General features: G+C 40.0%; 1 protein-coding gene across 9 annotated transcripts in view; it reads right to left on the bottom strand.

The window, feature by feature from the left end:
• Positions 1–25,810, bottom strand: part of LOC124257957 (protein couch potato-like) — a 194,104-nt gene that overhangs the window by 12,408 nt on the left and 155,886 nt on the right. For 4 of the 9 annotated variants that reach the window (XM_046692024.1, XM_046692023.1, XM_046692021.1 and 1 more), the window contains exons 3-10: positions 20,517–20,570; positions 19,648–19,701; positions 16,561–16,623; positions 15,886–16,024; positions 12,128–12,276; positions 8,340–8,396; positions 3,966–4,216; positions 2,066–2,135 (exon numbers count right to left, since the gene is read on the bottom strand). In XM_046692024.1, coding sequence (XP_046547980.1) covers positions 2,066–2,135; positions 3,966–4,216; positions 8,340–8,396; positions 12,128–12,276; positions 15,886–16,024; positions 16,561–16,623; positions 19,648–19,701; positions 20,517–20,570 — 837 coding nt within the window. The remainder of the gene's footprint in view (positions 1–2,065; positions 2,136–3,965; positions 4,217–8,339; positions 8,397–12,127; positions 12,277–15,885; positions 16,025–16,560; positions 16,624–19,647; positions 19,702–20,516; positions 20,571–25,810) is intronic. The other 5 variants (XM_046692022.1, XM_046692027.1, XM_046692028.1 and 2 more) reach the window with 5 other exon arrangements.

Genomic DNA, 25,810 nt, shown 5'->3' with positions numbered 1-25,810 from the left:
GTCAGCATTTTTCTCTACTCTCACACAGATCTAGACTCGATATTACCCTTCTGATTCTACAACTTACCTGTGAACCATCTACTCTCACACAGATCTAGACTCGGTATTGCCCTTCTGATTCTACAACTTACCTGTGAACCATCTACTCTCACACAGATCTAGACTCGGTATTACCCTTCTGATTCTACAACTTACCTGTGAACCATCTACTCTCACACAGATCTAGACTGATCTAGGCTTCGGTATTACCCTTCTGATTCTACAACTTACCTGTGAACCATCTACTCTCACACAGATCTAGACTGCGGTATTACCCTTCTGATTCTACAACAACTTACCTGTGAACCATCTACTCTCACACAGATCTAGACTCGGTATTGCCCTTCTGATTCTACAACTTACCTGTGAACCATCTACTCTCACACAGATCTAGACTTCGGTATTGCCCTTCTGATTCTACAACTTACCTGTGAACCATCTACTCTCACACAGATCTAGACTCGGTATTACCCTTCTGATTCTACAACTTACCTGTGAACCATCTACTCTCACACAGATCTAGACTCGGTATTACCCTTCTGATTCTACAACTTACCTGTGAACCATCTACTCTCACACAGATCTAGACTCGGTATTGCCCTTCTGATTCTACAACTTACCTGTGAACCATCTACTCTCACACAGATCTAGACTCGGTATTGCCCTTCTGATTCTACAACTTACCTGTGAACCATCTACTCTCACACAGATCTAGACTCGGTATTGCCCTTCTGATTCTACAACTTACCTGTGAACCATCTACTCTCACACAGATCTAGACTCGGTATTGCCCTTCTGATTCTACAACTTACCTGTGAACCATCTACTCTCACACAGATCTAGACTCGGTATTGCCCTTCTGATTCTACAACTTACCTGTGAACCATCTACTCTCACACAGATCTAGACTCGGTATTACCCTTCTGATATTGCCTGTGAACCATCTACTCTCACACAGATCTCTACCCTTCTGATTCTACAACTTACCTGTGAACCATCTACTCTCACACAGATCTAGACTCGGTATTGCCCTTCTGATTCTACAACTTACCTGTGAACCATCATAAGTAAATCAATGAAATTCAGCACCTAGGTTTGTAAGGAACACACTTATAATGAACTGCTGGATAAAAAGAACTAAAATAGTGGTCCCTTCCTGTACGTTAGAACCACAGTTTACCGCATGTGTGAATTCAAATCTGATCTCCATAGTGGCTTCCAACAAGCTAACAAGTTATACAGGACTGAGACACGTGAGCCCATAATATAACACCATATAGAGTGAATGCTATTTAATAATGTCAACCAAAGTCTAGACATTGTAATTGATGCTGTGTGAAAATAATGCTGTCTCCATCTAATAATAATTAACATTTCCATCTTGAAGACCACCTCATAGACAAGTCTGTTTGTTATTGAAGTGACCTGATTGTACACAATTTGGTCTGCACAGTGTGCACATTACTGCATCCTGACAGGACTTGGTGATAGGACACCAAGAGTGAGTCAGGTTTTGGTCACTTTTAACATTTTCCAGTCACATTATGAGACATTGTGTGGGAATTAAACCCAGTCTTCGGTGAGACAAACCAACGCTTCCACCACCAGGCTACCCCACTCCCAGATGTGTCAATATATTCTTTCTGAAAACGCAAATGATTATTTCCAGGCTAAGAATGATATTCAAGGTCATTGATATGGTGCCTCATTTGAAAGGGAAAATACACTTTTCACCTCAAAATAACGAAGGCAGTTTCTGAAATTGGAAAAGATTATCTTCCATGGTTGACAACTAGCAACCTCCCCTCCTATCTACCAGTGCCTAACAGGAAACGTTTCCACCTTGCACCAATTACACAGAATTTCGTTCTGAAAGATCAAACCAACACTGAGGGGTTAACAACGATGGGCCATGTACGTTTTTCGAGACACACATGCAGTCTTAACATGCAAAACTGAGGAGATGTGGACACTGGAAGGACGGATGGACGGATGGCCCCAGATAGAACCAGAACATAAAACACACCTGATATTCTACAAAAGCTACAGGTGATCCTCCTTTATTGTGCATACGCAGTCGGCTAAATCCTGCAAAACTGAAACAGAAGAAAAGCAAAATAATGTCAGCAGGAGAGAGCAAAACACTTCAAGGGGGGTAACTGTGGACACCTTGGGTAGGAGAGTTGCTTCCCTTGGATTGCAGTTCTGGAGCAAATTTAGAAGTTACTGATTTTTCTGTAGTCACTTTTACAGTTAACTCATCATTTGATGTAGTTGATCATGTATAGACAAATTACAGATATTGTTCTTCATAAAGATCTATGGATGTCATTAGAAAAAGAAGTCTAAAGAACTGCATCCAATTTAAACTTCGAATTAATTTAAAATATGACTACTGAAGTTCTTACCTTCAAGCTTTCTGTACACAAGTTGATCAATTGTGACCATATTTACCGATACCAGATAAATATACAAAATTGATAACTTTATACCGAATGTAAATGCAAAGAGTATGGTTAGCAAAGCAAGAAAGAAGGGAGGTAACTCTCCTAAAGTTGTGCATCAAGGGACATAATTTGTCTATCAGTGCATGAAACTTACTTGTTTAGATATACACCACAATAACAATAAAAAAAATGAACTTATGCATCAAAAGTTTGGTAATATTTACAAAAACTCAAAGAGCATGTTAAGTTCAAGAAAAATAGTCAAATGAATGATGGTTTCAAAACCAAGGTTTTTCAATATTTTAGAATTGAATATATTTTTGTTGTTACGGTGGTGTAAAACTAAAGCTGAGATGATTACAAGGCAGGGGATGAAATGCTGCTGTCAGGAAATAGTCAATCATAGAACACACTGTGAGATGCATGTCCACGTACTCACTGGTGATACACATGGTCGAAACACAAGAGTACAAGTCAGTCAATTGCAATGGAATAAAAAAATCACGTTCAAAATAATAAGTGGTTCTGTACAGACAATTCAATGGTATGAATGTGGTACGAAGACTGTACAGTACGCCAACACAAAAACTAGCACAAGTTTCCACACATCACGACCAATTCACAAACAACAAGTTACCTCCACCATTGGTGCTAGTTCTTCCCCAAACAATTTTGGTTCAAAGTTATATTTTATATCTTACTCAATATGGATCCAAAATGTACACACAAAAATCAGTTCACATGTCATTTATTGATTTATCAAAATTCAATCACATGATTTATGAAATCATACGTAAACATATTCAAAAGATTATTTGAAATGCTGCGAATTGGTACTCAATTTCAGGACAGGTTGGAAACTTGAGGTTTGTAACTAGTTGTCATGAAACACTGATACATGTACATCAGCAGATGATTGGGTGTTGATGCACAGAGCGTGTTGCCAAGTTCAAACATGCTGGTTTCCTAACAACTTAACATACGTCTTGTTTCACCTAGTGCCCCTCAACCGACTTTTTTATCTAAGATGTGCAGCTATGTTCTACATGAAGGTGAATGTAGAAAGACATTGGCTTGGTGATCACGACTGATCTAGATCCCATAACCACTTTCAGTGTGATGTACATGTCCCCATGCCGTCTAATGCTCACATCTTGCTGGACATTATCCCTCAAAAGACCTGTTGAACAACTTACAAATATATTTTCAGTGGCCATTGTCTTTAACCACAAGCATTCCACGGTTTCCCCCAAATCAATTCAGTTCTTATAGCCTATGCAGTCAGATTTGTTTGTTTGTGACCTTTACATTTCATTTCGCCCACAAAAATGATTTCAACCTCATTCCCATGACTCCAAAGACCTGTTGAAAATGGTAGCACTCCTGTTACCTACAGCTAACACTGTTTCTAACCATTGTTCCCTTTTCGGTAATTTTGGCCTGAGTTCCAAATCCATCTTACAAATAGCGTGGCCTCACCTGTTAAACAAGTCTTTGAGTTCCTGCTCTGAGCTAAACTGTCCCAAATTAGCTACAAACAACGTGGAACAGGGGGCATTCTGCTGTGCTGAGGTGGTGGTGGTATTCACCTGCGACACCGGACTAGCGAGGACGGGCGTAGACGCCATTGAGGGGTGGGGCACGGCCGTCACGGTAGCTTGCGGGGCTATCAGCGTGGTAGGCTGAACTTGTGGGAAAACAGAGTTCAGCTGTTCTGTGAACATACCCGCCTGCAAGAAAACACAGACAATTATCAACATGGCGTTAGTGGGGAGGAGGAAGAGGTGGAGGTTCTTCCTCGAACTGAAACAAAACTGTTATGAGAGTCTGGGCATGGTCTGTGTGTCCTGACGTTGGAGATGGGCAACATTTGGATGGGTAATGCTGGATTGGGGGTAACGTGTACAGTGAAGACTTGGATTGGAAATATGGAGAAGGGTTATACTGTCAATACTGCATAGGTTGTACCAGGGTTGTGCCAGTGTGGGTTGTACCAGAATGGGTTGTACCAGGGTGGGTTGTACCAGAATGGGTTACACCAGGGTGGGTTGTACCAGGATGGGTTGTACCAGGGTGGGTTGTACCAGGGTGGGTTGTACCAGGGTGGGTTGTACCAGGGTGGGTTGTACCGGGGTGGGTTGTACCAGGGTGGGTTGTACAAGGATGGGTTTTACCAGGGTGGGTTGTACCAGGATGGGTTGTACCAGCAATGGAATACAGAGATGACATGATACTCAGGTTGGAAGCAGTAGGGTAGACAGACGAGGGTAAACGAACGAGCTTGCAGGGTGGGTCATACCAGGGTAGGTTGTACCAGCACTCAACAATATTCCAGCTATATGCTGGCGGTCTGTAAATAATCGAGTCTGGACCAGACAATCCAGTGATCAACAGCATGAGCATCGATCTGCGCAATTGGGAACCGATAACATGTGTCAACCAAGTCAGCGAGCCTGACCACCTGATCAATTAGTCGCCTCTTGCGACAAGCATAGTCGCCTTTTGTGGCAAGCGTGGGTTGCTGAAGACCAATTCTACCCCGGATCTTCACGGGCCGTTTGAAACAGTAGGATAGACAGAGGGCAGTGTTGGGGGATAGAGAAAGGGCACCCTGAAAATGAGCTTGCAGTCAAATGAAAGGTCAGGTTATCAAGAAACAAGCTGAATGTGGGAAATATTTGGGAATAAAGTATAATGGGCATGGGTGGAGGGCTGTGTCGACCTGTAGGCTGGAGGTTTGATGGGGGAAGTCTCCTTTGGTGGACGTGCTGGATAGGGGTAGATGGGATACAGTTGAGTTGAAGGTGGGTGGTGGGTTGGCAGTGAGTTGATACCAGGTTGGATGGTTATTACACTGTAGGTAGGTCTGATGGGGGATGTTTCTTTTGGTGGACGTGCTGGGGGGGGTGGGGGGTTAGATGGGATACAGTTGTGTTGTGGGTGGGTGGATGGTGGTTGATAGATGTGAGGTGGTAGGTTGTTGGATGGATGGAAGGAAGGTGGATGGTAGATGGGTGGTAGATGGGTAGGAGGTGGATGGCAGGTAGGTGGGTAGAGGTGGATGGCAGGTGGGTTATAGATGGGTAGGAAGTGGATGGTAGGTGTAAGGATGGATGGTAGTTCGATGTATAGGTGATTTGCAGTGAGTTGATGCCTGGTTGGTTGTTACATGGTACGTAGGGGCAGGGGAGGGGGAAGAGACCTCCAATATCAAAGCCAACTGACCAGCTGCTATACAAGGTGTTGTGTTTGCACTTGTTGGGAGATTACCGCATGCCTACTAGTCATGCCGATAGCCACTTCCTTTAGAATCGAGGGAATTGATTCTTTGTAACAAGAACTGGCAGTAGAGACAGCACCATTGAAATTAAGTTATCACAACTGGGCCTCCATGAAAAGATAAATGGATTGTTGGAAGGTGTGAACGAGAAACAGTTTTTGGTTGGGCCTTGACAATTTGTGGCAATGGCTGGTTGATCGAGACCCCATTACCAGAGCAACAAAGCTCAATGTTCGCCTGAGGCTCCCGAATTAAGATAAACAGTTTTCCACAAAGTAGCATTAACTACATTCGCTTATGGGTCTCCCTAGGTAATTTACACAAAGTGCAAGGCGTGAAGCTAACAGGCATCTTAGAACTAGCTGACACAGAAGCACTGCCAATTTGATACAGTGACAAGATTACGGCTTGCTTCAACTCATCTCCAACAAAACAATCCCCTTAGATTTTGTCACTTCTAATTTACACACAGGTAAATAAATCTATTTCAGTCGATGAGATTAATACATTTGAGGGACAGGCTCGGAATGCAGCAACGTATTATTAATAAGTCCTCTGGGCAGTCTATTGTTGGCTTTACATACAAGCGGAGGGTAAGTGCTGGGGTGTTACTTTCTAAATCAGGTGCTTTCATATCCATTTCTACAAACACACCAGATGGGGTGCTGTCGTAGGGGTAGGGGGTTCTGTTGTGGGGTAGAGAGTGCTGTTGTGAGGTTGGGAGTGCTTTTGTGAGGTTGGGAGTGCTGTTGTGGGGGTAGGGAGTGCTGTTGTGGGGGTAGGGAGTGCTGTTGTGGGGGTAGAGAGTGCTGTTGTGGGGTAGGAGTGCTGTTGTGGGGGTAGAGAGTGCTGTTGTGGGGTAGGGAGTGCTGTTGTGGGGTAGGGAGTGCTGTTGTGGGGGGTATAGGAGTGCTGTTGTGGGGGTATAGAGTGCTGTTGTGGGGTAGGGAGTGCTGTTGGGATTGCTGCTGTGGGGGTAGACTGCTGTTGTGGGGTAGAGAGTGCTGTTGTGGGGGTAGAGAGTGCTGTTGTGGGGGTAGGGAGTGACACTTGTTGGCATGATGTTGATGGAAGTTGAAGGGGTGGGAGGGACCATACCAGCTGGCATGATGTTGGAAGGTTGGGGAGGTACACTAAATATTGTGGGGGGAGTCAACACATGGGGAGTTAAGACAGACCCACAAGGTGGTTGCTACTTCACCTTTGGATGGGAATGAGGTTGGTTGTTCATTGTAGAGGTTGAACAAAGGCAATGGTCAGCAACTTAGGGGGTGGGGCAGCAATTGGGAGGACGAGGAAAGGGGTTGGGAACAACAGAACTGGGGATATGGACAGTGACTCAAGACAATATCAGTGGAGACCTAGCCAAGACTGTGGCATGTTCAAGGATAGGGGTGGGGCAGGGGAAGGGGTTGGGATTGGAGAGTGGGGAATTAGATTGGGGTGGGTTGGTGAGGAGTGGGTAATTGAGAGAGGAGGTGGTGGTCCTGTACATGAATACAATACCATCATTAACAATCATAATATCAGATCAACAACAAATATCTGGCATAGTCAAATTACAAATATCTTTCCAAACACATTCCCTGTATACAATACAAACACTACATGGACCTGTAGCAACTTATAAACTGGAAGCTATGCCAGGTATTTGTACACAAGTATAAGCAATTTATGGACCTATGTTTCTAAGCAGCACACAAACATTTCACAACTACAAAAACTTAACATTCTCACTTAAATCAGTTTCTTTAGCACTATACAAACTAGAGCCACTTGATAAAACAAAGCAAGTTCCATTATAAGCAAACAAATAAATAGTCATAGTATTCAGTTATATATTGTAGCTGTACAGAGTGCAAGAACTTATAGCAATGGAGAATTTCATGATTTGAAAGAACCAATGCTTAATTTCAATCCAGGGTCATTGATTTGTAACAAGTTCTGATCAAAACACCTTTTTTGCTTGGTTTTTGATATATTCTTTTCATTTAAAAACAAAAGTTTTTCATAACAACTTCTTGTTATAATACTAAATTCAAGTTTTTCTTAATTTAATTTTTTTTTAAATTTTGAATTTCAAGGTAGCCGAGAATAACAAAAACTGAATATTTTAAGTGAAATGACTTCTTGTTATGATTCTATAAAATCTAATCACAAGTTCAGCAGGGTCTGTTTTTAATTGAATGACATTTCAGTCCTGACACTGAATATAGTTCCACTTATTTAATTTGAACAAAATCATTTATTGAAATGTAAATACCCAAAGTTGTTTTAAAATAGACAAAAAAGTTTTCAAATATTTCTAAAATAGATTCAACTATTGTGTCAGATTCAACAAAATCATTTGGATTTATAAAACATTAGCAAAATAGGCCAAAATATCTTGAGTCAATTGTTTAAAATTAATCTCTGAACACTTCTAAAAAAGCCCTAACATTTTTTTAAAGTTAAATTTTGAATCTGAATTTGAATTAAGAAAGACCTGAAATGTTTGTTTCAGGCTAAAGAGAATAGTTGTCAGAGATGGAGAATTTCTCCAGCTCCATGAAGAGGTGTGAGATCGAACCAACCTGGTATTGCCATACGGAGCCAGGAGATGTTGCACAGGGTGGAGGTGCTTTCTGAATCTGATGTAGTAGACAAATTGCTTGTAAATAATCAGCAAATTGGAATATTCTTTGGATTTCAACAAAAGGTGTGATCCTTGGATTTGTCAGTCAGGAAACTAATCATAGGCTTGAAGAATACTGATTCTTACTTATCTTTTTTTCCAAAACCAGTTTACGTCCGCTCCATAAGGCGTGGCAACACCTCAACTTTCTGTGTCATTGCAGTGCTAAGAAAAGCATATTCCTGAGTTTTGGCAGCAGACATTACTGCCATGGAGACAGAGAAAAAGCTCCCACAAAGGTGCAAATTTTCCCTTGTTTCAGTACTCAAATAGACATGGAACTGTGTAACAAATTCACTGCCTGCTTCACTCCAAACAGACAAACCTACATATATAACGGAGTGATATGAACCCTGTACATAAAGGAGTGATACGAGCCCATACAGGACAGCATGACCTAAACCCATCCATCATGGAGTGATATGAACCCATATATGCTGAATGATACATCTCCCTGCATAACAGAATGATATTAAACCATGTATAACGGAGTGATACGAACCCATGTTTAACAGAGGGAAATGAACCCAAATCCATTTATAACAGACTGATGTGAGCCCAAACCTATGTATAACTATGTGAAATGAACCCATATCCATACATGATGGACTGATACAAGCCCATATACAATGGACTCATACTAACGCATATAGTACGGCACAATATTAACCCTTTTATGAACACATGTATAACAGAGTGAAACAAACCTCTACATAACAGAACGATATTAACCCATACATAACGGACTGATATGAAGCAATGTATAATGAAGGGATACACACCCATATAACATAACGGAGTGATACAAACCCATATATAATAATGTATCGCATGTCCCAAACATCCCATAGACAAACTTATATTCTGGTTAGATACTCCATTATGTTAAACCATGCATCCTTGTTGCTTCTATGTCTCACTGAAATAACACAGAAAGTCTAGAGTGTTCTAACTGTGGAGAGACTGAGGCCTCTTGACGTTTAACTAACAAACAAACATTCATAAATTAACGATTAATTCTTTCACATCCTGGCTGACAAATCCACGATGTCACCTTTAATAAACGTGCTCAGGTAAGAAACCAATAATGTTTGGTGTCGTCCTTCAAAAGGTTTGCCAAACCTCTTTAAACGAGATAAGGAATCTCATTTTTCAGGTGTGACAACCAAAAAGGTTATTTTCTTGAACTCTGTGCATCTTTCAAAGATGTTAAAGTCATTGCATAAAAAACAAACATGGTCAAACAAACAAGAAATACATGTTTGGTATGCACACCTTAAAATGTAATGTCAAAATTTTAAATTTATAATTTTCCAAATTGGATACCCAAATTTCAGATGGACTGGTCTGTTTCTTTGATATTGATCAGTCCACGTTGATTTAAGGTTAACAGGTGTGCATACCATTTCTTCATTTATTGCACTGTGCGAAACATTACAGAATGCTCAGGGTGAGTTAGATGAGCCGGTTGAACAGTGTGCAGATTATTTGAACAACCATTGCTTTAGTTTTTTTCTCAACATTTCCAGGAATGTCTGTGCAGTGTACATCATGTGATGAACCTTTCGAAGCCAAACTAACACTTAACCCATATCAAGAACATTGTACAACAACAAGAAAAAACAAACAATATAGAACTGTGAAATATCAACATATTGGAATAAAACACAAATATTAAAACCAGGAGACTGCTTTAATACTTTCCCCAAATCACTACGATCATGTGCTAAAACTTCAGGGTTTTTTATGAAATTTGTCAGATATGACTGTTACCAAGAATTAGATATGACTGTTACCAAGAATTAGCTTGAATAAACTGAGAACAACATTCCCATCTCTACCTATTGTTAAAGTCACATAGAATCTCAATTTCAACATAACATTTCCATAATCTTAAGCACAAGAAGAATACAACAATGAAAAAGGGCAATTTGGAATTTTGTGTTCATCTCACAGGACAAAATCTTGGAAAAGGGAATTCATCAAATGATGAAGTTTTGTAACTTAATGACTGACACCTGTAAACAAAAACAATTAAACAAAGAAAATTCACATTTTGGAACAAATTTCATTGCTGGACTTACAGTTGATATTTGGAAGTTAATTACACCCAAGGAACTCATAATGGAAGGCAGTAGTTTAACTGCTTGAGTGCCATGCTAATATATGTGACCATTGGCTGAATTAGTTTCAGAATGTGTATGGAACGTGTCTCTCGACAAGTGTTTACTGAAAAAAGGGCAAACAAAGAGAAATAATTCACTTCATCAGACATCGCAACCAAAAACAGAGTTAGTTATGAAAGATGTTTGAAATGCCCTTCCATTCAAGGGAGATAACTCAAGATGTTTGCCATATAAACCATGCGAGCCTGTGCTTCGAGTTAGCATCTCAGTGTCAGGGCCTAGGTGGTCTTAGTAGGTGAGATTTGCACGTGTATTCAAGTAGCCACAGAGCATTCACAGTGGCTTAGTAAAAGTGGACTTGGAGTGGACTTATGGTGGACTTGAAGTGGACCGTCATCATGCTTGGAAGTGTTGCCAAAGCATGTTCTGGAATTTGAAAATGGTGAACTTAAGTTGAACTTAAGCTGAATTGTCAAATATGGGATTTGTGCTTATGTATACCTTTCTAGAACTTGATGGTATTCAACCTGAAACATGTACATTAACACATCAAACATACCAGCCTAATATACAGTTGCTAGGAAAGTAGTATGTGACAGATTTATAACACTCTTACAAGGAGTTAGGAAAGTAGTACATGACAGCTTTAGAAAACTGACTGGGTGTTAGGGATACAGTATGTGACAGCTGTGACTATGACAAGGTGTTTGGGAAGTAGTATCTGACAACAGCAGCACAAAGCCGAGGTTTGACTGATTGGGTAATTTGAAATAATCACAAACATGATCACCATAAAAAAAAACAAGACGCTTTTCAGTTGCAAAGATTAGGCTATGAAATACCTTTGACACTTTTAATGTGTTATAAACGTTATATCAAACAGAAATATTTTGGGTAGTTTCGTGTGGGCTCATTTGGTATTCAGCTTGGTCCCCCCTCAACTGCCTCTTATTATACTATTGCATCACCTAAACTGTAACCCAACCCCAACCCCCCAACCCCCATTTGTTTCCCAAATTTGATATTCAGACTACATTTATGCATTCATATGAAAATTCACAAATAATTGCCGTCCAGTCTACAATATACCAAAAGTATTTCTCTTGAATAAGTTAGTACAGCAATTCTAGTACCGTTACTTTTCTAGCAAGTATATACTTATCTATTTAAACACTGTGATGTCATGTTAAATTTTTGAATCAAACACAGTCTGTTTGAAATATGAGATTTTCAGCTTTTGACATTACACCTTAACTTTTTCTTTAAACTTACGTGTATTAGAATATAGGATTCTTAAATTCCGTTAAACCTCTCTCCAACATATGCTACCTTGATAGTATATGTAAACAAGTAAACGACTGTCACAGTGTTTTGACAACATGTTAAGGTGCAGTACATGGTGGAAAATGTGAGCAGAGAACCCCATCTATAGTGTCACACAGATCACAGAGTAACAACTACGACTGACGTACGACCAACCGACCGACGTACGACCGAACGGCCTCCTTTCGCCACTCGTTTCTTTGCACTGTGCAATAAATGAAGGACAGGAGACACTAACCCGCACCGGTACCTGTGCTAGAGCCGGGTGTTGAATAAGTGCAGTGTGGTGTAACGCTGCCGCTGTCGGTGCCAGTTCGGGGTACGGAGCAAGAGGGTGAGGGGCCCACGCTTCGGGGCAGCCCGGGAAAAAGGCGGCACCTAACTCTTCTGCAAGTGAAGGTAAAAAAGACACGCACACGTGAATTGCTAGTAGGGTGAGTGAAATACAGGAGGTCATTTGCAAACACACTGGTAACATCTCTCTCGTATAAGCTGCCCAGATCTTAGGATTAAGACTACTTAATGACTCAATGTGTTTTATTAGACTAAATGTGAAAAAAAAACAATCAAATTTTTTTCATTGAAAACTATTTACTGATTAAACTACATTTAGCTCATCTGTAAAAAATACATGAAAAACCGTTGAACCATATTTCATTACTGTTCTATCTTTTACATGAATTTGGTCTTAACTTTGTCATAGCGCCAGTGAGCACCTGCCGAGGTTACTAGGCGCTTTCTAAATCAATTATTATTTGTTTCTTTAACACTATTTACTGATTTCATTGTATTTTACCTTTCAGTTAAAAACACATGAAAGACAATTGAAATGTATCATATATATATTTTTTGGAATCTATCGAAAGACTGAATGACACAAATCCATTCTAAAAAATTCACAAGCAAACATGATATATGATACGGATTTAATAAGCATAGATGGTCAGATCAATTTATATTTGTTTATTTGAACTAAATTTGAAATTTGATTTACAATATATGAGAAAGATATTTTTTCATGTTACTCCCAAAAGTAGATTTCATAAAGTGCTTGTTCTTCATTCAGTGTCCTAGTCTAAATGTTAATGGGGCAGTCGGGGTATGCATGGATGCCAACTTCTTTTTCTTGAGGAACACGACTTTGGGGGTATATTCTAATCCCTTCACAAAGTACCAACACTGTACCTACAACCCCACTATAGGCTATCACACACCCTATAAGTCATGAAAATGTTATTCAGTATTATTCAGTATGTAGTATTGAAGTGAATCTCATGACCAATTTTAACATCTAGAAAGAAGTCCAATCCTTATTCAACCTGTTTAAGAGCTTTTTAGAAGAAAAGGTATTTTCTGTCTCAGGCTTAACTGCAAGTTAAAACAAATTACTTCCTTGTACAATGATCAATGTTATAATTTTGGTGACAATCACAAGAATAACAAATATCTTAAGAACATGTCAAATTCTTTGATACAATCAATTCAAGCTATGAGGTTATTTTACACTGTATGCAAATTTTATGCAAAGAATGCTGATTAATAGGGCAACCAATGACAAATGTCAAGTTTTTAATCCCTTTTGTAAAATTAAATAACATAAAGTTCATAAGGTTTAAATGTGAATATCAATTTGCGAGTTTTGGCCATCTCTTTCACCATCCATACAGTGGATGAATGTAATGTATGAGAAATGCCAGTGTATACTTTTTAATGATGTCATTTCTCAGAAATAGTCAAAGAGAAGAATAATCTTCATATTGTTGCCCTTATGTTACTCCATACTAACTGTCTGGGTTTAAATTTAATGTTTTTAGTTTCTAAGTGCTTATTGTTATTAAGTGCCTCAAAGTAATTCAAGGGTGCCTATTCAAGACTATATTTGGTGCTTATATTAGAGAGACTGGACATCATACCGTACATCAACACATTCAACACATGTTCAACACACATTCAACAGAGTCATGGGACTCAGAGTAGGAACCAGTATGCCTCCGAGAGCAGCATGCACATTCAGCCTCTCCTTGCTTGACCAAACCTTGTAGCATCAAATCAACCTACTGACAGAACCTGGTTCATTCAAAGGCAAAGCCAAACTCTTAAAGAGCATACCAAAAGAGTTCTTGATGAGAATTTGATAACAGTACAGTGAAACCCACTACTATACACACTACCATTCCCAGTGAAATTTCCACATACAAATCATGGTCTGGAGTTATGTCCCTTTGTGCATAGATTTACAGAGTTATGTCCCTTTGTACATAGATTTGATGTCTATTTGAATGACATGAGTTCTGTCCCTTTATACATAGATTTATAGAGTAATGTCCCTTTATACATAGATTTATAGAGTAATGTCCCTTTATACATCGATTTATAGAGTAATGTCTATTTGAATATGGACCCAGATGAGTGGTGTCCCTTTATATTTGAACCAACAAGAGCAATGTCCCTTTCCAAACCATGATCATTCCTTAATTGAGGGATAGGATAATGGTAACAGGGTTTCACTGTATTGTAACAATACAATATTATTTTCTAATTTGCTGATTCTTTCGTGTTTGTTTCAACATTACTTTGCATGAAACAGGTTGGTCTGTAAGTAGAAGCGAGACCATCGGCCGACTTAGACTGTGCGGGAACACATAAAGCACGTCCGTGCAAAGCAATGTTATATGGATTCATGATGTGCTGAACATTCACAAATATACAAGACGGGATGTCACACTGGAAGTCAGGGTGTAGAGAAGATGCAGTCCCACTTTAGCAATATTTCAGCCATATTGAGCAACGAGTCCTACCAGGATTTACATGTAGGGCAGATGTAGTCCTACTTCAGCAATATTTCAGCCACACTGAGCGGCAAGAATCACACTGGATGGTGGGGTATAGATGAAGAACATGTACAGTCCACTTCAGCAATATTTCAGCCACATTCAGCAACAAGTTACACTGGGTGCATAGAAAACCAAATTTACGTCAAACTGTAGCAATATTTAAGCCAGACAGAGAGGGCAAGAGTCTGGATGTTGGGTATATATGAAGCCAGATGCAGTCCACTTCAGCAATATTTCAGCTATGTGATGAGCATTGAGCCAGATGTTGCACATGTTCCTAGAGCAGGGAACAAGGTGGCCATTTTCCGCCTGTGTGGAACATGTTCCCCCAACAGAGAAAAAGTCCTTATTTGGCTCTTGTATTAATTAATCAAGTAAAGCATCATAAAAATATAACATGACATTTACTGTTCCAAGTCTCAGAGGCTAAAGCAGTTGACAAAATGAAATGCATAACTCAATATGATGCTAAACAAAACCAGATCAGTGCAGGGAAATTAGGCTAAAACCTACTGACTCAAGTTGACGTTAATGACAAAATTATTTTACATCAAAGCATCTTCTTTGTAAAAATATAAGATATTAGGCCGCGGAGACCTCAAGGTTTTGTGCTATTAATTCTCAGGACCTCTGAATCATAGAACTTTGACATGTGGGTTTTGACAAGGACCCAACGACACCCTGAGTTGACGTCAACACTATGTAGAGGGTCATACTTAAGAAAAACAGAATGGTGTTGGTGTCATGATGCTTCTGTGCTGGATCGTGCAAGTGTCTTCGGGGACAGTGGAACAATCGCCATTATCAGTATAAGCTGGTGGGGGGGACCAGAGGTTTGGAGGTCTCTGGTAGCATGAGCACCTAGCCATGTGGTACAAACACACACAATCAGCCTGGTACTCACCAAGGGGAGACAAGCTCAGGATACTGGATGTTTCAGCAACCCTGTAATCCCACTAGCCAGACAAGCACGCGGTACTGTGTTCTAAGTGACTGTTATTCCCAGGATATTGGGGATGTCCAGCCAAGACACCTTGTTGTGGCTTTTAACTGCCTATATAATCCTCACAGGAAGACAAGCCTGAGGTACTGGGTTCCCCCCAGGGAAAGGTAGTTGTAGAATGTGTCTGTGCACTTGTGGGCAAGATGGGGGTGTACTTACGTCCTGTCAGAGGGTGGATGATGGTCGGGTGGGTGGCAGCGAGCTGCGGAGACTGTTGTTTAGGCTTTGTCACTTTTGTGTTGCTCTTGGCGAACTCCAATCTCAAAGTCTGGGGGAGGTCAGGGTCGAATCTTACTCCCTGAAAGAAACACATCCTCATCATGATCATGGTAAAAACCCAGTCATGGCGGACTGTAAATAATCTGGACCAGACAATACAGTGATCAACATCATGAACATTGATCTACATAACTGGGATACGGTGACACGTGTGGACCAAGTCAGTGAGCCTAACAACCTGATCCTGTTAGTCGCCTCTTAAGACAAGCTGGAGGTCACTTCTTTACAGGTTATCCAGAATTTTTTTGGGAATGTAGTGTCTGCACATCAGATTATTAGTTCAATCACAAGTTTTAAATTAGAAAAAGAATTGTACCATTTCGTCTCCTGGTTACACTGACTGACTGACTGAGTTTAGTTTGACGCCGCTTTTAGCAATATTCCAGCAATATCACGGCGGGGGACACCAGAAATGGGCTTAACACATTGTGCCCATGTGGGGAATCGAACCCGGGTCTTCGGTGTGACGAGCCAACGCTTTAACCACTAGGCTACCCCACCGCCCCCCTCCTGGTTACAAGTTTACGAGATCACAATAATGTCATGAGGTCTCACCTGAAGGTCCTGTTTGGCCGACTCAGCAGCCACTCTGGATATGAACGTGACAAATCCCACTGGCTGAAAATTAAAACGCATCTACAGTAATTAATGCGTTTTAATGTCCAAAACTACATGAACAAAGACACAAAAAACACCCTGAAAACAGACTTCTTTAACAAAATAGGACAAATGTGAAAAAAAGATTTTAGCATTGTTACATAAAAACAATATTCTTAGGATTACTTTGACCATCAATTTTGCAAATTGCATTAAAGGTGTATAAGGGAATGTTGAAGATGCACCAACGTCTACTACACCACTGAGACTACAACTACGTCAACACTGCCACAAGGAACCAAGCACCAAGTACTGTATTGGAAGAGCTACAGCTTCTATTACACACAATACTGAATACCTGGACAAAGATGCTGCATATACACTAGAACATGGATATAACCTACTCCAAGGGACCAAGAAATTTAGTTCGCTATATCCGTTGTTCGTTATTCACATTTGACCGCCATCTTGGATTTGGCGGGGCCAAAATCAGTAAACACAGATTTTGCAAGAATAGATTCGCGATTCTTAATAATGGAACTCAGAGTGGATTTTGGAATGCCAAAGTCGAAAGCCATGTTTGTCTTAGATTTTACACCTGAATCTACAGCCTGAATTATCTGAAGCTTGGTGTCAAAGGTGATAGCTTTACGTTTGCCTGCCATAGTGACGTGAACTGAAGACCTGTATACCAGTCAAGCTTTTAAACACGATATGTTTTTTTTAGTTAATTAATTAATGACCATCAAACAATGTTGACATTTCAACATTTTGTACAATTTTACAGGTTGGGGATCTTATTTTCATGTTTGTCATATTTCTGTGATAACAGTATTATTTCATATTTCTCCTATTTCAATGATGATGCTTGACCAGAAACAGAAACTTTAGCCCGTCCTCAAATTGTCCTGCATGGTGAACAACTTCCATTATGGATAAGGTTTTTCTGAGTCGAAACATTCTTTTTGGAAACTAATCCCATAAACTCCCATTGATCAGATTAGCTGCCAGTTCACTGAAAGCATCAATTCATGTTGATACTGCTATAATATTGCTGAAAGTGACGTAAAGCTCATTCACTGGTATCATGTCTATAAAAAGTATTAAAATTTAACAACAGAGAATTGTAATGATTAGAAGCATTACTTCAAATGACTATATCGAGAATTATTGTATGCAAGTTGGTAGCAGACACATTAAAGATAATCAAAACTCTTTATTTTTGTGATTTACTGTTGATAAAGGTTAAAGACTGCACTTAGCTATACATTGTTAAGATCAAAGGGATTTGTATTTAACAGAGTCCTCAAGGGTTGTTCGCTACTCGTTACAAATATTTCATTATAACGGTTTCATTTTAATAAGGATTTTGATATTAACAAGGAATTTAAGCAACAAATAATTTAGTTCTAGGTTAATTTAAATCCATTATGATACTATAGTTTGCTTATGATGGGGGATCTTAGGGTTGGAGAATGGAGGACGGATGGATGTTGGGGGTTGAGGTTGGAGGATGGATGTTGGGGGTTGAGGTTGGAGAATGGATGTTGGGGGTTGAGGTTGGAGAATGGAGGATGGATGTTGGGGATTGAGGTTGGAGTTTGGAAGTTAGGTATTTGTCTTATCAAACAAATATTTAGCCAATCAAGGTAGTTTGTTCCTTGAACAAACATACTGAATTTATCACAAAGATCATCAGACTGTATCAACACACACTATCTGAATTCACAGGTTGTTTGAGTCAACTGCAGTTAAAAGGAAAGTTTAAGATGACATTAGCACAATACGAAGCTGAAGACAAGACATGACATATGCATACTCAACAATACTTAACAGCAGAACAAAACAGGAAGACACCAGGACAGAGCATTACACCACTACTGCATGTACCAGTTCTCTACAAGGCTGAAACAAGCACCCACTCCTCAGCGGACCACGCTGCCATCTTGCCTTGGAATGGCATTAGAATTGACATATAAGCGAGAGAGTTTATAGACCCCAACTTCTGTTTATAAGGGATACAATGTTTGAGATATTTACTCCTTCATCTATCAACATTCACGTGACATAGCTGCACAGAGGCTATTTATCAGGAATATAATACCCAAATGTTTGATCTCAGATTATACTGTAATACAATGCCCATTCATTTGTATAACCTGTATCACTACATACTTGGTATGAAGATTACTTTCCTGGAAACTATCATTTCTCCTGTGATGTTTTGATCTCAAATTGAAATACAATGCACTGTCCTATTGAAAGACAGATTTCCTTACAAAGAGCCGAGCGTTGATGAGAATCAGTTTACTGATGGAGTTCAATGTGCAGATATAGGCTATACAGTTAAGCTCATGGAGAATGATTGAGTTTAACAGTGCTGCATCAGTAAGTCCCCCATCATGCCATGCGGGGGCTGTGATGCAGTGATTGTAGGCAGCTTCATCCGATCCCAACACCCACATGCACCCACTGATATGAACATTTTGTTGAGAAATCTTCAAGCACTTGTCAGAAGATGTACAGATTGAAATTATACATTCAAACAAGGACATCTTGAAGAAAGGCTGACAGATGGATACAACGTTAACAAAAACCAAAAAACACAAAATGTTCATAGAGAGCAAATATACTCATGGAAAGTAATAAGGGATAAGCTATGTTCAGCAAGCTGTGAGTCACCTGGAGGTGACAAAAGTTGCCTGAAAGGGATGGTACTGTAAAGTCAAATCAGATACCGATACTTTACTTCTTGATTTGGAGCTTGCTTCTTTGGTGAAGCGTTCCCTTATCAATTTACATTAGTATATGAGTGAAATTGTGGAAGGCCAAATACATCACAAAGTTTCCTTTTTATATTTATAACAGGTTGACAAGTGAACCTTTGCTTGTATTTAACCTTCCTGAGTGATCTCCCTTTCCTTGCTAGACCTTTCAAACTTCAGACGCAGACAAAATACAAATTGAACATTGCTAGTTTCCTTCTGATCACTTGAAAAGTCTGCATTAAAGTGGAGATAACTCTCAGTGACGGTGAATACTTACTGATGTGTTTTTGCCGTTTTTGTTGGTGACCTTGAGAAGTGAACCTTCATATCCCTGCAAGAATAGAAACGTGCAACGTGATGCTACTGCAAGTCGGCTGATGCAATCAATGTGTTAATGGCGCTTGCTCCATTGTAAGGTGGTGTACCAACGGTAGTTGGCATATCTACATGCGGTGTCGCTAGCATGTGAGTTTTTATCTCGTCATGTGACGGTGCTCCCCCGTGTCAGTGAAAATGCAACACTCTACGGATTCTCTTTTGCAAGAGAATCGCCATCTGTGAAAGCTCATGTGCAGTTCCGGTTGTTACTGTCTTGACATTTTCAGGACTTGAATATTTTAGATTCTCATGCATTGCTGGACATTCTGTTAGTGTGATGTACAATTTTCCATTTAAAACTTGTTTCATGAAAAGACATTACTACAATGTGCCTTAACAATCTTATTCTTAGAAAAAATAGGTTTCTTTTAGTATTAAAACAGTATAGAAAAACAAAACATTGATTTACAATTGATGAGAACAATTTACAATACATAAATTTTGATTGCGCAACATTGAACACTGATGTAGAATTGATTTACTGGGGGCAGTTTCAGTTTCAGTCATTATTTATTTCCATACCTGAAGAAATCCAATGATTAATGGAAAGTTTTCGACAACATCTAAATGACATCATTACACGACTAGTAATACCATATCATGTGATGTGAGAATGTATGACAGGCGTGACTTGTGGGGTGTTGAAAGCCGACTGTGAAAGTGAATACTTTGGTAGCTGGGTGATCATTTGACAGGTCATGTGGCATGTCATGTGACATGTCATGTGACCACGTATGTGTGCATCCACAGAATTTCTCATATACTCACACAGTTATTTTTGCCAGGCTTCCCCATAACTTTTAATAAACCATTTTCAAAACCCTGAAAATGATAGCAACACATGACAATCACAATGCGTAAGGTTTGATTTGGGGTCTCGTACTTGAGTTAAACATTTAACGGTCACGGGAAGTGAGGTATACATTGTACCCAGAATCAAACACCAGGAATGCCCACAAAGTGTGGAAGGACCCTGACAATGACAGTGAGCGCCATTTGCGACGTGAAATATTTTTGTAGATTCAAACATGGCAGCAGCAGGTGAAGATGAAGCTGCCGTTTCCATTCTGTGAAAGGAAAAATCCTTTCACAGACAAATTTAATATCACTGATTCACTTTTCCATTTCTGTAATGATTATCATTAGAGAGTGTTTGTGTATTTAATATTTGACATTTCGGGTTTGAAAAACTTCATAGTGACATTAAAAACTAAGACAAACAAGGTGAAATTGCATCGATGTACAGCAACAAAACGGATGTTGACATGAATCTGGAAGAGCTGCCATCACCAAACGACTGGGAATCAGGGAAAAACCTTCAAAATATTAAGTAAACATTGGTTGTTCCCCATCACCATTCCTGTCAGCCCAGCTGGGGACACAGGTTGGAGCAGATATGGAAGTTTTTCTCAAAGGTATTGCTCGTTTAACAAAACTAACACTTTGCCGGAGAGCACTTCGAGCCATGAACTGCCAGAATAATCTAGCTCTACTTTGGCTCATTAAAAATACACATGATCGTCCGTCCATCAAGCAGGCCAACTTCAACGTTCATTGTAGCAAGGGGGGATGGTTTTTGTGGGAGATGGAGGGACAAATCAATAATTATCGAAGGTCTTAGACACTATCTTAGCTCCATGCATCTCACAATTGCCATGCTCCAGTCCCGCGGGGCAAATTTGCACTGCAAAAATCAATGGCATGGAAAAAGACCCTCTATGGCGAGTATTCATGCATATGCTTGAAGCACAGGGAAGTTACGTGTGGAGTGCGGACTTCACACCTGAATAGTTATCTGGCTGGCCGGGAAGAAGTCTGGTCCTCCTGGCCGTGCAGCCATTGCCAGGAATATCCAGACTGCAGGTGAGTCGGGATACGGGAGTGCACCCAAGGGGGATCTATATCCCAGCCCTATTACGTGCAGCTCTGCCAAGATGAAAACTACTCAATGCTCGGCACAAAACTGTGTAAACTAACATTAAGTTGAATGAGCCATCTCCCAAAGCTGATCCTCACTGTCAGTGGGATATACACATCGCTGTATTTATGTCACAAGATGAATCACTCTGAAGTTGTCAACAAGGAAGACAAACCTGTGAAGATACGGGCTAGAACTGGTCTTCAGGAACCCATGCTTGTGATCTTCTAGGGCTAGAATTGGTCTTCAGGAACCCATGCTTGTGATCTTCCCGGGCTAGAACTGGTCTTCAGGAACCCATGCTTGTGATCTTCCCGGGCTAGAACTGGTCTTTAGCAAACCATGCTTGTCATGAGAGGCGACTAAAGGGATCGGGTGGTCAGGCTCCCTGTGTTGGTTGACAGATGTTGACAGTTGTGTATATCAATGCTCATGCTGTTGATCTGGTCCAGACTCAATTGTTTACAGAGTGCCGCCATGTAACTGGAATATTACTGAATGCAGTGTTAAACAACAAACAAACAAACAAAGAGGAAGTTGACAGCTTCCCTCCATCTAGTGTGCACCCTGGACCTCCCAGTCTCATCACTGGCCTTCACCTGAAGAATATTTGGAATGAGTGAGTGTGTCGGGTTTATTGCCACTAAATGAATCCCGACATGTCAGTTTGATGCAGATGGAGATCATGGCATTGAAAGTTGTGGCTGCTACTGATGTCATGAAACACATGGGCTGTGCTGGACTCTGGGATGTCTCATGGGGTGAATACTGGGGTCTAACCTTGACTAGCGGATCCTGGTGTGTCCTTCACTCCACAAATGACAAACATCATTGTGGAAACAGTCACAGCCCAACATGTCGTGACAAATATATTTAAGATCGATGATCCCACATAAACATGTATCAGGGAAGACGTAAATCCACTGATTGCCTGGTGTTGTATATGAAAATCGTCATCCAGTTGTTATTGCCATGTGATCAATAGTCGTTGTTTCTGTAACGACACCCCAGGGGACGATGTGACTTAATCCCTTCTTCAGCCTTATGTCCGATCTCGTTTTAACGCCTTGTCAGTGCTCAGTTTTTCAATCCAGATTTCAATTTTCCATCTTCCATTTCCTCTCCTGTGTAATTTGTATTCGATACAAAACTGAAAAGTATTTCAAACGGTGGAATCTCATTACTGTAAAGTGCGGTGATAATTTTAAGCCTGACATGCACTTTCCCGTAACAGCTTTCGAGTCGACTTACAATGACATTTATTCACAACACACTTGAGTATATATTATTTTGGGGCAAATAATCAATAATGGAAATTCTATTAATGCAAATGTCCTTGTTGTTGTGAAACAAGGAAAACTCAACATTTTCCTCCATTACAGCATTTGAAATATTTCTTAACAAAGGGAGACAACTCTAACTCCTCACTTCTGTCAAGGACTGGTTCTGTGCATGAATTAAAGGTAAACACTCACAAATACCACAGAATCACCTTGTGTAGCCAAAACATCTGAATGTTCATTTTCTATACACAAACAAATAGAAATAAACTCAATGTTTTCTTCAAAGTTCTCAGAACCAAGAACGTTTTGTTGTCAATGTTTTGAGACCTGAATTAATTCGTAATCCAATGACCTTTATATTTCAAAGCTTGAAATCTACTCAAAGTCTGTAATTGTGAACCTTTTTCTTTCTCTTGAACATTCCAACAAAAAGAAGGTGGTTGCCATAGCAACACACATGAGCGAGTAGCAATCTCAAATGTCTCAAAACTAAATCGGGAGAATGCTGTCATGCAAATTGTAATTGTCTCATGGGCTTACGACTGAATCAATTCCAATAAATGAAGACAGTCAGTCGACCACTCGTCAACAGCACCAAACTCACATGCACAAACATTCGAAATAATTCTTCTAAAAAATCTCATTTAACATGGAATGTCGGCTGAGAAACATTTCAAGCAAGTGATCAGCTCTATATCAGGATAGAACCAAGTCTTGATGAAGAATCATGACGTCAAATAATGCTTCAAGAAATATAAACTCGGAAATTGGTCTAGACATATTTAAGCGCACGGATGCTGGTGTAGAAATATAATTGGTAGTAGGACAAGCGACGAGAAGCTAGAGACCAATTATTATATGCTCGTGGTATTCTTCGTCTTTAACAGTTGACGTGACCTATTAATGGGAACTTCGTGAATGAAAATGATGAGTGTCCGTTTGTCAAATATCAAGCATATCCCAGAATCTGTAGTTGCATACGCCCATCTTTCAACACTGGAAGTGTATGTCCAACCAATGCCAGAAGTGTTTGCCAACACCTTTGCCCACATAGATGGCCATCAATGAATGTGAGTTTATCCTCATGTTGGTTATCATAGGACCAGAGTACAGGCACAGTTTCATTCACTGTGCACTCAGTAAGCACAGAACCTGTTTACAGCAAGACAGTCGCACAGTTTTGCCCAAACCTATGACAACACAAGCACACGCCAGAAGGAAATTCTCAACCTTCACCAACAAGAAACAGTTCCTCGGGAATACATCATTTGATCTTCATCTTTTAATCAAAGGTCGTCATGGTAACTGTGTTTACAATGACAACCACTTAAAAAGAATTATATTTTGCGAAAACAAAATGAAAATTGTTGGTCTGGTTCAGGATGGCCCAGCGGAACAGGCGTTAAATCGTGTCAGATTTTTTCTCATTGTATTAGCAATTTGTGATCAGGCGGCTCAAGTCCCAGATAGAAACACGTCCTGAAGATCAATACTGTAGGAAGGAACCTGGGGGAAGTCACCGGCATATTTCATCAGTTGAAGGTTGTGAAAGGCCCTACATCAGGCTGTAATGGCTCGCTTTTTGAAAAAGAGGTCTTGCATGTTTTGGAAGGACTGCAACAAGTGACCTCTGATGGATTTTAACACATCAGGTGAGCTAAGTGGTTTGATTGAGTGAATGTTGTTTTGAGCCCACTGTTGCAGCTGTATGAAGAAATGAAAGCTCATTTCAGTCATATTAGAGGTCGACAGTATGAATGTCAACAATTTCAAAACTGGTCTGTGAACGAGCAGATGTCATGAAAGACACTGGTAAAATGGCAAGAAACAGCTTCAGTCTTATCTACACAATGGCCAAAACATCCATAGATGGCCAACATTAGACTATTTGGTCATTTGTGACTGAAATGAAACATAAAACCAGACAAAACAGTGGTCGACAGCATGAATGTCAACACTTTCACGACCAGGGATCTGTAAAAGAGCTGACATGATGCAGACTGTGGGAAAGTCAGCGGCCAAAATGTCCTCCGATCAAGACATGGCTGAATCACTGCCAACAATGGCACTGCCATTTTTCACAGCTGTTGCTGAAATCCATGCTTGAAAGCAAAACCTTTTCATGAAAACATCTCGATGGTTGATGACACAAAACAGGTAATAACTTCCATTATGGTTTTCATCAAAGTGGGAAACAGCAGCAGATAGATCATCGCCATGACAACAAGATCAATGATTATACTATGAAATAGAATGTCACCAATTATGAAGAAACACAAAGATATTAAACATTAAACACAATGTGTAAAACTGGACGAAGAAATGTCTCCACAGAAAATAAGTACCTGTTCATTTGTCAAATTGCTGTATTTACAGTGGAGGTCGCGGTTCCTGGTCAGTGTGTTCTAACTGATCATTGTCTTATTTGAACAATTTCCTTGTAGGTAGCGGCAGTAACGTTGACAGATCCAACTCATTATATGCTTCTGCATAAATGTCAGAATGTGATATCCTTCATGTCCAACAATCATCAACGACAGAATTGTCAAAGACGACAATACGGCGCCGACCATAAGAGATGGCGCCAAATCCAAGACCAATGTGTCATCTATCAAATAACACAAGTATCAGTGCAGCTGAGACTGTACACTGATATTTCAAATCTGATATATACATTTGGAAATCAGATTAATGCAAATAAGCACTGATGTGTTTTCGGACAGGATCTCTGTGGTTCAAAGTAATTTTTATGTCACTTATCAATATTCCAGGCATACGCTGACACTTGAATAAAAAATAGGGAATTTTAGAACAAAGTGATGATTGATTCTTGCTACGCCAATCACAGGATTGTCTGAACC

Source organism: Haliotis rubra, unplaced genomic scaffold, assembly GCF_003918875.1.
Source record: "Haliotis rubra isolate DU_JTF1 unplaced genomic scaffold, ASM391887v1 Scf678, whole genome shotgun sequence".
In the NCBI taxonomy this organism is placed as follows: domain Eukaryota; kingdom Metazoa; phylum Mollusca; class Gastropoda; order Lepetellida; family Haliotidae; genus Haliotis; species Haliotis rubra.
This window is presented reverse-complemented; position numbering and strand designations above follow the sequence as displayed.